Genomic DNA, 12,519 nt, shown 5'->3' on the forward strand with positions numbered 1-12,519 from the left:
ACAGCAAATTGACTGCCACTTGGGTGGTGAACATGACAGAACGGAAAGCACAGAAAAAAAGCCCTCTGTTCTAACCCATCCAGGTGAGAGATTTTGCTTCACATATCTTCAGCTATCTGATTTCTTCGAACTCAATCCGAAAATTATTTAGGGTGGAAACAAATCCTTTGGCCCATACTGAGCAGCAGGCATCTGTTCACGCTAATCCAATCTGTGCGGATTGGTGATAATATCTCCTCCTCACTGACGATCAACGCTGGCGCACCTCAGGGGTGTGTGCTTAGCCCACTGCTCTACTCTCTGTATACACATGACTGTGTAGCTAGGCATAGCTCAAATACCATCTATAAATTTGCTGATGATACAACCGTTATTGGCAGAATCTCAGATGGAGACGAGAGGGCATACAGGAGCCAGATATACCAACTAGTGGAGTGGTGTCGCAGCAACAACCTGGCACTCAACGTCAGTAAGACGAAAGAGCTGAATGTGGACTTCAGGAAGGGTAAGACGAAGGAATACATACCAATCCTCATAGAGGGATCAGAAGTGGAGAGAGTGAGCAGTTTCAAGTTCCTGGGTGTCAAGATCTCTGAGGACCTAACCTGGTCCCAACATATCAATCCAGCTATAAAGAAGGGAAGCCAGCGGCTATACTTCATTAGGGGTTTGAAGGGATTTGGCATGTCAACAAATACACTCAAAACTTCTATGGATGTACCGTGGAGAGCATTCTGACAGGCTGTATCTCTGTCTGGTATGGGGGGTTGGGGAGGCTACTGCACAGGACCGAAAGAAGCTGCAGAGGGTTGTAAACTTAATCAGCTCCATCTTGGGCACTAGCCTACAAAGTACCCAGGACATCTTCAGGAAGCGGTGTCTCAGAAAGGCAGTGTCCATTATTAAGGACCTCCAGCACCCAGGGCATGCCCTTTTCTCGCTGTTACCATCAGGTAGGAGGTACAGAAGCCTGAAGGCACACACTCAGCGATTCAGGAACAGCTTCTTCCCCTCTGCCATCCGATTCCTAAATGGACAGTGAACTCAGGAACACTACCTCACTTTTTTAATATATATTATTTCTGTTTTTGCAGGATTTTTAATCTATTCAATACGTATACTGTAATTGATTTACTTATTCATATATATTTTTTTCTTCTTCTTCGATATTATGTATTGCATTGAACTGCTGCTGCGAAGTTAACAAATTTCACGACACATCCTGGTGATAGTGAACCTCATTCTGATTCCATTCTTGTTCTCCTCACGTTGACTACGTACTCCCTGATGAACCTTTTGGAAGAAGTGCAAACACACCGCATCCTGGTCCATGGAGTGAATTCTGGAATAGAAGCTAATCTTCGGGGATCTCAAGGCAAAGAGTGAATGCTTGCTGGTCTTCACCTTTCAGACTCCCTCCCTCACATCCTCTGCCTTCAATGGCAGGAGAAGATCATGTGGAGTTGACACAATTCCATCTTTCAAATTTGCTTTCTGAGCACCGTTGAGGATGAAGAATCTCTAGATGCTCTCCTCAATTAATGAAGTGCAGTAGTGCCACCTCCAGAACACCTCTGGCAGGATTTGGCAAAGTCATGAGCTGGTGTAGAGTTTTCTCTTCTCTCAAAGTCTTCATGGGCTTGAGAGAGTTTAAAATCATAATAACATTCACAAACATTTAAAACCATAAAAGCTGAAAAACTGTAAAAATAAAATTAACTAAAAATGCATAAAAACGTGTATAAGTCATTAAAACCAGTGAACTAAACTTACCTTCCTATTTGCCTCCTAATCCCTTACCCTTCATTCATTAACTCTCAGATACAGAACCAGGCTGTCACACATCTGAAAAGTAATTCCCCAATATAACATTGGGGAACTATCACAACACAGCGCTCTGAGATCGGACTCCATGGGGACTGCAAGTCCTGGACTTGCAATGTGCATGCCCTGGTCTGAGACTTTTTTCCATTTCAATATCTGAACAGAAATGGTGCCACTCACAACTACATGGATTCAGCCCAATGCTTCATTTTGTTTTTGAATCCTTATATGTGTGTCCCATTAAAATTTTAAGATTCAATTGTTAAGCAAACATAACTTGCGATTTGACATTGGAGAGAGGAACTCCTACTGTAGAAGTTCTTCGACTTCCTGCATTGTCCCAAAACCCACATTTCGATCCTCACCATACACTCTCCTGACTATCTCAATATTCACCAGGAAACACCCTAGCAGAGCACATGTATCCCAATCCCCATCACAACTACCTCCTTCAGTTGTCCCATCCACCAAAGCAGCATATATACCCCAAGTCCCAACGAAAGAACCCCAAGCGACATGGATACCCTTCCCCCTCAACAGAGATCTCTGGCAAACACGGCAAATGAGATCCCTCGTTTCTTCTCACAGCTGGCACAGACTGGAGACACATACCTCCAGATTAATGAAGATAGCTTCCATTTCCTGGGGGTTCAGGACAGCCTTTAATGGGATCATGTAATTCTATAATGGAAAAGGTAAACAGTGATAAGCATTGAGACTTCTTAACAAAGGTTCTTACAATATTCAAGTCTCTGTCCACATACCTGTGGCCTCCTGATCAAGAACAAAATTGAGCACTAATGTTGTAGGCAAAAGCTTTACCTGTCCCACCACCAAGCACATCTTTCCTTCCCTCCAACTTTCTGCTTTCCACAGGGATCACTCCCTACGTGACTGCCTTGTCCACTCATCCTTCCCCTCTGATCTCCCTCTTGACACTTATCCTTGCAAGCAGAGCAAGTGCCACACCTGCCCCTACACCTCCACCCTCACTACAATTCAGGGCCCCAAAACTCCTTCCAGGTGAGGCGACACTTCACCTGTGAGTCCGTTAAGGTTATCTACTGTATCCGGTGCTCCCGGTGTGGCCTCCTGTATATCGGTGAGACTCGACGTAGATTTGGAGACCACTTCGCTGTGTACCTATGCTCTGTCCGCCACAAAAGGTGGAGTTTCCCGGTGGTCACCCATTTCAATTCTACTTCCCATCCCCATTCCGACATGTCAGTCTATGGCCTCCTCTACTGTCACGATGAGGCCACACTCAGGTTGGAAGATCAACACCTTATATTCCATTTTGGTATCCTCCAACCTGATGGCATGAACATCAATTTCTTGAACTTCCCTCCTCTCCTTCTCCACTCCCATTCCTGTTTCCCTCTCACAGCTTCTCTTCTTACCAGCCCATCACCTCCCTCTGGTGCTCCAGCCCCTCCTTCCCTTTCTTCCATGGCCTTCTGTCCTCTCCTATCAGATTCCACCTTCTCCAAACCTTTACCTCTTCCACCAACTTCCTAACTCTTTACTTCATCCCCTCCCCCCGTTTCACCTATCATCTATCACCTGTAATTCTTCCTCCCCTCCCGCACCTTCTTATTCCGGCTTCGTCCCCCTTCCTTTCCATTCCTGATGAAGTTCTCAACTTGAAACTTCAACTGTTTATTCCCATTCATAGATGCTGCCTGACCTGCTGAGCTCCTCCAGCACATTGTATGGGTTGTCTAGATTTCCAGCATCTGCAGTAACTTTTGTAGCTAGAACTATCGGCTGTGGCTCAGTGATAACACCCTATCTGAGCCAGAATTTGGTTCAAGTGTTAGAAGTTTTCTCAATCATGAGTCATTGGTTTTATCTTTTATTAATTTTATCAGAAGTAGCGTCACAAGGAACGCCAGCATTAATTTCAACTCCTAATGGATCTTGAGAAGATGGAGGTGACCTTCTCAACTACTGCACACTTTCTGGTAAAGGCACGCACACAACTTTGCTGGTTGGGGATTTAGACTCTGTCACAATGAAAGAGCAGTGATATGCTTCCAGGTGAAGATAGCGTGTGATTAGATGGAAACCTGCAGGTGATAGCATTCTCATGAACTTGCTAAACCACATTGTCCATCGTGGTGGTCAATGTCTGGGACTTAGGAGGTGCTGTTGCTGTAGATAAGTAAGAGGTTGCAATGCATTTTCTGGATAATAATTATTTTTGGCAGGTGGTGGAAATGTTCCAAGCAAGATTATTGCTTTGTTCTGAATGCTGATCAGATTCGTGAATGTTATTGGCAATGCACCTATTCTGGGCAAGAGAAGAAAAGGCACACACTTCTGCTGTGTGCCTTAAAGATTGCGGAAAAATTTTGAGGTGTCAGGAAGTTAGTCCTCAGACTATTCATCTTTCGGGCAATATAAAAGCTCCTCCCTTTAATTAATTATCAATAGCTTTAGATAATCACAGATGTATTCTCTAAACTCATGGGATTTTTGTTTTATTTCTGAAATGAATGCAAATGTATGGAATATAATTAGATATGTCTTAACAACTTGCTGGACAGTTTGGAAAAGATGTAAGATTTGCCTCTAAACTTTCCCTCCAAACATTTCAGGGCTAGTACAACAAAAAGTTGGATAGACTAGTGCTACTGCCACACTTTCTCAGGGAAGGAACAACACTACATAATCAAAGTAAAGCTCCCGGAGCAGCAATAGCTGTCTTTAACAATGCATAATTGCAACTTTTCCAATTGGACGAGTCAGATTTTGTTAGCGGCACCTCGGTCATTAGCTGGGTCAGGACTAACCTACTCATCTGACATCACATGCAGTAGGTCTGAAGAGCATCACCAAGGTCGGAACACAAACCTAGTTCCTACAGTGGAGCTAAGGTGTGCACCTCAAGCCAGCACCCATTTCAATCACTACTCAAGGATCTCAAAAATTTTAAATTTATCTATTTGTTTGTTTAGAGATACAGTAGTCCTTGCAGCCCACCTATTTAAGCCTAGCCACAGGACAGTTTACAATGACCAATTAGCCTCTAACCAGTACGCCTTTGGACAGTGGGAGGAAGCTGGAACACCAGGAGGGATCCCATGCGGTCACGGGGAAAACAAACAAACAAACAAACAGCACCGGAATTGCACTCCCAACTCCGGCACCCTAAGCTGTAGTAGTGTTGGGATAACCGTTACGCAGGCACGCGTGTGGGGAAGAAAGTGATAAAATATTCCAGCATGCTTGCCTTCTCAATGTCCTCAAGCGTTTTGTAGTACTTGGCCTCAGTCTCTTGGATTTCCAGGAGGCAGCAGTTCCTCTTGTCATCCTCTGTCATCCCCAGCTTCTGTTAGACCAATAACACATACAAAAAAAAATCTGCCTTATTACAAAAGTTAGGGGAGTGGTGCCGACGGGTTGTAAAGGTGCCTGTGGCTGGGGTCATGAGGAGCATGGGTGGGTGAAAACCAGAGGGGAGAGGGCAGCAAGTAAAACATGAAGAGGAAAGGGAAAGAGGATACAAGGCCTGTGGGGGAAGAGAGAGCAAACGTGAAGTGACAAGGGTGTGGAGATGAAAGAGAACGCAGAATCTGTAGGAGATGGGATAATGCCCAAAGGCGGGTGGTGGAGATAGCCGATATGTAGTTGGCACTGGCCATCTCCACCACCCTTGGCTGCTTTATAGAATCATTTCATCAGCAGTAAGTAGGTTCTCACAGTGAAAAATCACATTCAAAGTCTTCAAGCATGCTGGGTCACAGTCAAAAGACAAAATAAATGGGAATATTTATCAGACAGACAACATTCTGAGACTGCTCCAGTACACCAGAGATCACAACCCAAGTCTGCTGATCGGATCGGATCAGATCATGTGCTGGAACTAGCACTGGCATAGAGCTGTCCAAGGTCACATGCAACGCCATTCCAAAACAGAGCACACACTTTTAACACGGAGTGCTGACGGACAAAGTGTATGGGGGCATGAGGAACACAGGTTTAGGAGAGGACTGACAGGCAGAAGGATTAAGTGCACGTCATCTTACCTGCATGTACCTAATCTGCAGCATCAAAAACATAAAGAGCTCTAATAAATAACACCAGCGACACAGCTCACTGCACAGCCTTGCAAACCCTGCACATTAATCCATACGTTCCCTCTTTATGGAAGGTGCACTTTAATCACAGGTAATAAATAATCATCAGCCTCACATCCAGTAAAGAGATGAATCAAAAACACATATTCACAATGACAGTGCCCTGTACTGAACAACGCTAGGGATACCATCACTGTGTAGACCAAAGTGGCATTAGGCAAACAAAATGTCCTAAAGGATGATGCGTAAAGCATTCAACAAGGTCCTTCATGGAAGGCTGATCCATGGGATTCATAAGAACCTGACAGACAGGATTCAAACTCGGCTTGGCAATAGAGGGTGGAGGCAAGTTATTCTGACGGGAGGTCTGTAACCTCTGTTCTTTGTCATATATGTAAGTGACAGTGAAAATCACATTCAAAGTCTTCAAGCATGCTGGGTCACAGTCAAAAAGACAAAATATGTAGGTGGGCTGATTTGTGAATTTGTGGACAACCCAAAAATTGGTGGAGCTTTGCCTCACAACAGGTTAAGTTGCAACGAAGAGTCCATGGTGTTGCAGGCATGGATACAGAATTGGCTAAGGGGCAGGAGCAGTGAATAGCATTAAGAGGCAATGGTAACCAGTTGGGTGTCACAGCAGAAGCATAAGGGTGTAAACCATATGTGGAGTTTACATAAGAATTAATGGGAGGGCAATTTGAGACAGGGACACAAATAGCTTATAGAGAAATATTTGTTAGGATGTTAATGGACAAAATGTTGGCAACCGAAATATTTCAAGAGAAAGGTGAATTTTGGGAGGAAGAACAAAAGAACAGTATTAAATTAAGGAAGTCTTACAGCAACTGTGCAAAAACATAAAAAGATAAGAAAATGGGAGTTGGAATAGGCCGCCTGGCCCCTCAAGCCTGCCCTGCCATTCAATATGAACGTGGTAGATTTGCCCCAGGCCTCAATTCCCACGTTGTGTCAGTTCACCATAACCCCAATTCTCCAGTCTTCCAAAATAATTACCTATGAATGCATGCAGGCTTTCTCCCCTCAAGGCAGATGAGATGAGAACTGGATGTCATAGGTTTAGGGGTGAAAGATGAAATATTTAAGGGAAATCCGAGGGGAAACTTCTTCGGTCAGAGTGGTACAAAGTGTGGAACCTGACAGACCAGGTTGGCGTGACGTTTCAATGCTATGGTGGCCAATGAGTACCACAGCACGGGCCAGAGATGAAGGGGTGGGGTCAAAGCTCCACAAATTTCCTGGGCAAAGTATTCCAGAGACTCACCACTCTCAGCAAGAGGAAATTACAATGTATCTCAATTTTAAAAGACTGCACCTTATCTTATAACTATGTGCCAGCGCTTGAGACTCTTCCGCTAACTAACTAGTACACAACGACTTCGTCAAACCCCCTATGGGATTTTACGTTTCAAGAATATCCACCTCATTTTTCTGAAGAAAGAATCCAGGTTTAACATAGCCATTAGTAATAAAACAACCTTCTCATTTCAGAAATTAGATGAGGTCATCCCTACTTATATATCTTTCCTTAAATAATTGTACCAAAACTGTATACTAGGTGCAGAGTCGCCAGATTTCTGTACAATTTTATCAATACCTGAGGGCAAAGACAGAAAGTGGATTTGAGGAACATTGAATTGACCACGATCCTACTAAATGCTGAAGCAGAATGGAAGGGCCACTTGATGGTCCTCTGCACAACATAGCTCAATATTCTAATGGCAACACTCTGGTTCCGAGGCAAAGCCCAGTTGGGGTGATGTAGTGACTGAGCAGGAGGGATACAAGTGTGGGGAGAGGAGGTGAAGACAGGAAAAAGGAGGCCAGGGCAGAGCAGTGAGGGAAGGTAGGCCTGGGGAGGGGAGGACGAGAAGAGGTGAGGAATGAGAGAGGATAGGAGGGGAGTTACAGAGAGGAAGGGAGAGAGAAAAACCAGACAGTCCAACTGAACTAAGGACTGAAATGAAGCATGTCAGCTGTGTGTGACTCCTGTTTAAACACTCAGGGCCTTCAGTCTCGTTGATTTCCTCCCTCCTCCCTCCCTCCCTCCCACACTATCAGCTGTGCAGAGATCAAGAGTGTTTACCATTGGCTGCCGGACTTCCACCTTGATGATGTCCTCGTATATATCGTCACCATCATCGTCACATGGAACACAGTCGTAAATATCCTCTCCCAGGTCGTGCTCGCTGGAGGAATGAAACACGTTAGAAGCACTGTGCCCTGGGAAGGGTTTTAGAGTTGAAGTATGGATCTGGAATCGGGGATAGAGCCCAGGGACAGTTTAAAGTGGGAATATGGGATTTCATTCAATTTGTGCTCCATTCACTCAACATTAAATAAACATAGAAAATATAGAATACAGTCCAGGTTCTGCACTGGAAAGTGACATCATTGAGTGAGGAATCAATCTCCATGAATTATTCCTAACAGTCAATCTGTAAAGGCAGACACAATTAAGGCTTGAGGTTTTGAGAATCTGTGGCACACATTCTGATCAAGCCACAGGTCAACATTTCCTGGAAATGCTTTGTGGGCTTCACAGCCTGACTCCATTTGGTTTATCAAGAATTCCCCAGCATGACATTGTGAACAAGGAGCCGGAGGCTTTTAAGTCCCACGAATGCAATGCTGATGAAGGTTATCCATCTGTAGTTAACATATGAGCACCTCGGGCAATAGCTTAAAAGTATTAGACATGCGCAAGCTGTTGGCATAATGCACCTTGTAGCTTCCTAAACACAAACCCTGTTAACCCTATCCACTGCTAGCAGCTAGTGAGCCCCGAAATCTTCAAAGTGCGTTTGATATTAAGCAAGGCTTTTGTTCAGCGTGAGGCTGATACTGAGTGTGCCTGAGACACGATGGCAAATCAGGGGTTAGTTGTGTTTGGTGCAGTGTGTAGTAATGTTCCATCCACTGATCCGTGCAAATATCTGAGGTCATCCACGTCCCGAAGCAAACTCACCAAGGAACTATTTTGCATCCCATCCCCAGAACCAGAGTAGGCTATGGGCATCAACTGCTAATGTGCCAAAGCCTCTTAATCCATTGCAGTTATGAATTGTGCACAGGACAATGCTTAAAGAGAACCTATTTGTCATACCCTGTGCCTCCTGAAAACTAAAGCTTTTGATGTGTTTTTAATATATCAGTAATATTTTGAGTAATATTGTAAATATATATTATTATTAGCATTCTTTGTTTAAATAATTCATTATGGGTCATATGTAAATGTACATGAATGAAATACATCATTACGCCATTATGTCAAAAGTGTGCACCTTGCTAAAGTAAAAACAAAACCAGAGTACGCGCATTATTCCGGGCTCCTTGTATTCTTTCAATTGGTTTAATATTTTGGTGTTACGTAACATAACAGTGGGTCGAGGAAGTTTTAAATGAAACCGAGACAACTATCTACCTGCAGCAAAACATTTGAGTTTTTAAAAAAAGCATAACCAGACATTTGAGTTTGAATATAAATCACTGCATGATTTTTTTTTTCTTTGCAAGAGGAGAAAGATGCTTGAGTTTAAAAAAAGGCAAAAAACAGAAGAATTCATGGGTTCATGATCAATAAGTACTGGTTGAAAATAATCATAAATTTTTAAAAAGAGCAGAAATGGCTAGGTACATCGGAAAGATAGATATGTTCAATTGCACAATGGATAACTGGCTGATGAATAAGGAGTGAATTGAGCAGTATTTTTAAGCAAATGGAACAGCCAGTGAGAAATGAGTGTCAATTTCACTGAAAATAATAGGTGGGAAAGCATAGAGATTGCTGAGAAGTTTAACTGCTCCAACCAGACCACTCAGAATGAGCTTGCTGACATCTTAAAGTTACGAAGGAGCATATAGAACTGAAACCATTGTTGATTACAGAAAACTTTAGATTTCATAAGCAGAATCAAAAGGAGGGGGGAGTCCATTTCAGCATATGTGGCTGAATTGAACAAATTGTCTGGGCATTGTCAGTTCCGTGAACGGCTTATGACTGAGAGATCATTTAGTTTGTGGAATCTTACAAGAAAGCATTCAAAAATGGTTCCTAACTGAAGCATAACTCACATTTAACAAAGCAGTTGAAATTGCTGTATCAATGGAAGCAGCTAACACAGTTATAATTGTACTATCTGAACAGAAACTTGCCTGGCCAAACCAATTGTGTTACCACTGTGACAGGGGCTCACATAAACCAGACCAATGCTGGTTTAAAGGTGAAACTTGCAGAAAATGCAACAAAATACGACACAGACAAAGTGTGTGTCAGCAAACAAAAATAAGTGGACTGAACTGGGAAGAGAAAAAGATAAAAAGTCATGTTGCAGTTTCAAAAGGAGCACTAAATTGCATGCTAGGGCACCATGGTAGCCCAGCAGTTAGTGCAATGCTATTGCAGCTCGATGCATCAGAGCTCAGAGTTCAAAACCAACAGCCTCTGTAAAGAGTTTGAACATCCACCCCATGGAACGCATGGGTTTTCTCCGAGTGCTCCAACTTCCTCCCACAGTCCAAAGACATACCGGTTAGTAGGTTAATTGGTCATTGTAAATTGTCCCGTGATTAGGTAGGATTAAACTGGAAGTTGCCGGGAGTTACTTGGCGATGCAGCTTGAATGGGCTGGAAAGGCTTAATCTGCACTTTGTTTCTAAATAAATAAATATCTTATTGTGAAGAGAGTGACACAGGACTGAGTAGCCTCGAGAATTACAATGTGAAAATTTATAGGAGCAAGCAATATGGCTTACACCGGAAGTGAACAGCAGATCAGTCTAAAATGGAATTGGACACTGGCTCAGCTTGCAGTATGAAGGAACAGATGAGGCAGGAAAGTTGTTTCTGCTGGTGAGTGAGACTAGAACTAGGGGACATAGTCTCAAGATTCGGGGCAGTAGATTTAGGACGGAAATGAGGAGGAGCTGCTTTTCCCAGAGAGTGGTGAATCTGTGGAATTCTCTGCCCAATGAAGCTGTGGAGGCTACCTCAGTAAAAATATTTAAGATAAGGTTGGATAGATTTTTGCATTGTAGGGGAATTATGGGTTATGAGAAAAAGGCAGGTAGATGGAAATGAATCCATGGCCAGATCAGCCATGACCTTATTGAATGGTGGAATAGGCTCAACGAGCCAGATGGCCTACTCTTGCTCCTATTTCTTATGTTCTTATGTTTCAGTCATTCCACAAAATGAGTTTGAATGCATCTCAAAGATACTGAACTGAAGCCTGCAGATATCCAAGTAAGAACTTATACTGGAGAAAAGATACCTCCTGTGGAAACGACATTTGTAACAATGCGATACAGCAACCAACAAGCCACAATGGGCTGGCATGTGGTAAAAACAGGAGGGCCAGCATTGTGTGGACATGATTGGCTGAGACAATTATAATTTGATTACAGATCCATGCACCATTTGCATGCCACACTCCCTGCAACAGAGTCAACTGAAAGCAAAGTAAGAAAGGTACTAGATGGTGGCACAGCACTGTTCAAGGAAGGCATTGGAACACGCAAACATATCAAGGGTAAAATAGTGTTAAATGAAAATGCACGCCCCAAGTTTTACAAAGCCTGTCCGGCTCATTATACCATTTGTGATGAAGTAGCCAGTGAGCTAGATTGCATGGAGGCTGAAGCAATTCTTTCCAGATTTGATTGGAGCCCATGGGCAATGCCAGTGGTTCCAGCAGACAGGGAGAATGGGTCTGTCAGGATCTGTGGTGATTTTAACAAACCTTTCTGCAGGGACACATTTCAGTAAAGTGGACATAGCAGAGGCTTACCTACAGATGGAGATGGAAGAAGCGTCTGAAGTGTTTCTCACTATAAACACGCACAAAGGACTTTATTGCTACACCAGGCTTATTTTAGGGGTTGCATTTACACCTGCATTCTGGAAGAAAGGTAAGGACCAGCTGCTGCAAGACTACCCAGGCACTCAGTGTTACTTGAATGACATCGTTGTTACTGGGAACGATGACGAGAACCATCTTCAAAATCTCAAGACGGTGTTAAAAAGATCAGAAGATTATGGACCCAGAGCACAATGAAAAAAGTGTGAATTCTTTAAACCAAGCATCACTTACTGTGCTCACACTTTTGACAAACAAGGATTACACAGGTGTGCTGAGAAAATTCAAGCAGTGGTGGGTGCACCAGGGCCAAGGAATGTGTCACAGATGCAGTCGTTTTCAGCATTTATTAATTACTATAAAAAGTCCCTGCCAAACCTGGCTATGGTGCTCACCCCTTGAGCTCATTACTACAGATTGGGAAGAAATGGCAATCGACAAAGAAGTGTGAGGTGGCTTTCCAAAAGGAAAAGGAAATGGCAAAATCAAACACTGTACTCACACATTATAATCTACATCATCCATTGAAGCTTGATTTATAGCATAGGTGCAGCCACGTCACAGGTTATAAGCCATGGAAGTGAATACCCCATAGCCTTTGCATCACGCTCCCTTACCGCTACAGAGAAAGATTACACACAGATTGACAGAGATGCCGTGAGTCTGATTTTGAGTGTCAACCCGTACTTGTATGGGAGGAAGTTTACACTCATTACTGATCATCAACCCCGTAG

At 43.4% G+C, this 12,519-nt stretch overlaps 1 protein-coding gene across 8 annotated transcripts in view; it reads right to left on the reverse strand.

Moving 5' to 3' along the window:
* Nucleotides 1-12,519, reverse strand: part of vav2 (vav 2 guanine nucleotide exchange factor) — a 199,537-nt gene that overhangs the window by 59,907 nt on the left and 127,111 nt on the right. For 5 of the 8 annotated variants that reach the window (XM_073052261.1, XM_073052259.1, XM_073052255.1 and 2 more), the window contains exons 5-8: nucleotides 8,014-8,116; nucleotides 5,856-5,870; nucleotides 5,060-5,158; nucleotides 2,437-2,505 (exon numbers count right to left, since the gene is read on the reverse strand). In XM_073052261.1, the coding sequence (XP_072908362.1) occupies nucleotides 2,437-2,505; nucleotides 5,060-5,158; nucleotides 5,856-5,870; nucleotides 8,014-8,116 (286 nt within the window). The remainder of the gene's footprint in view (nucleotides 1-2,436; nucleotides 2,506-5,059; nucleotides 5,159-5,855; nucleotides 5,871-8,013; nucleotides 8,117-12,519) is intronic. The other 3 variants (XM_073052257.1, XM_073052258.1, XM_073052263.1) reach the window with 1 other exon arrangement.

Source organism: Hemitrygon akajei, chromosome 7, assembly GCF_048418815.1.
Source record: "Hemitrygon akajei chromosome 7, sHemAka1.3, whole genome shotgun sequence".
Lineage (NCBI taxonomy): Eukaryota > Metazoa > Chordata > Chondrichthyes > Myliobatiformes > Dasyatidae > Hemitrygon > Hemitrygon akajei.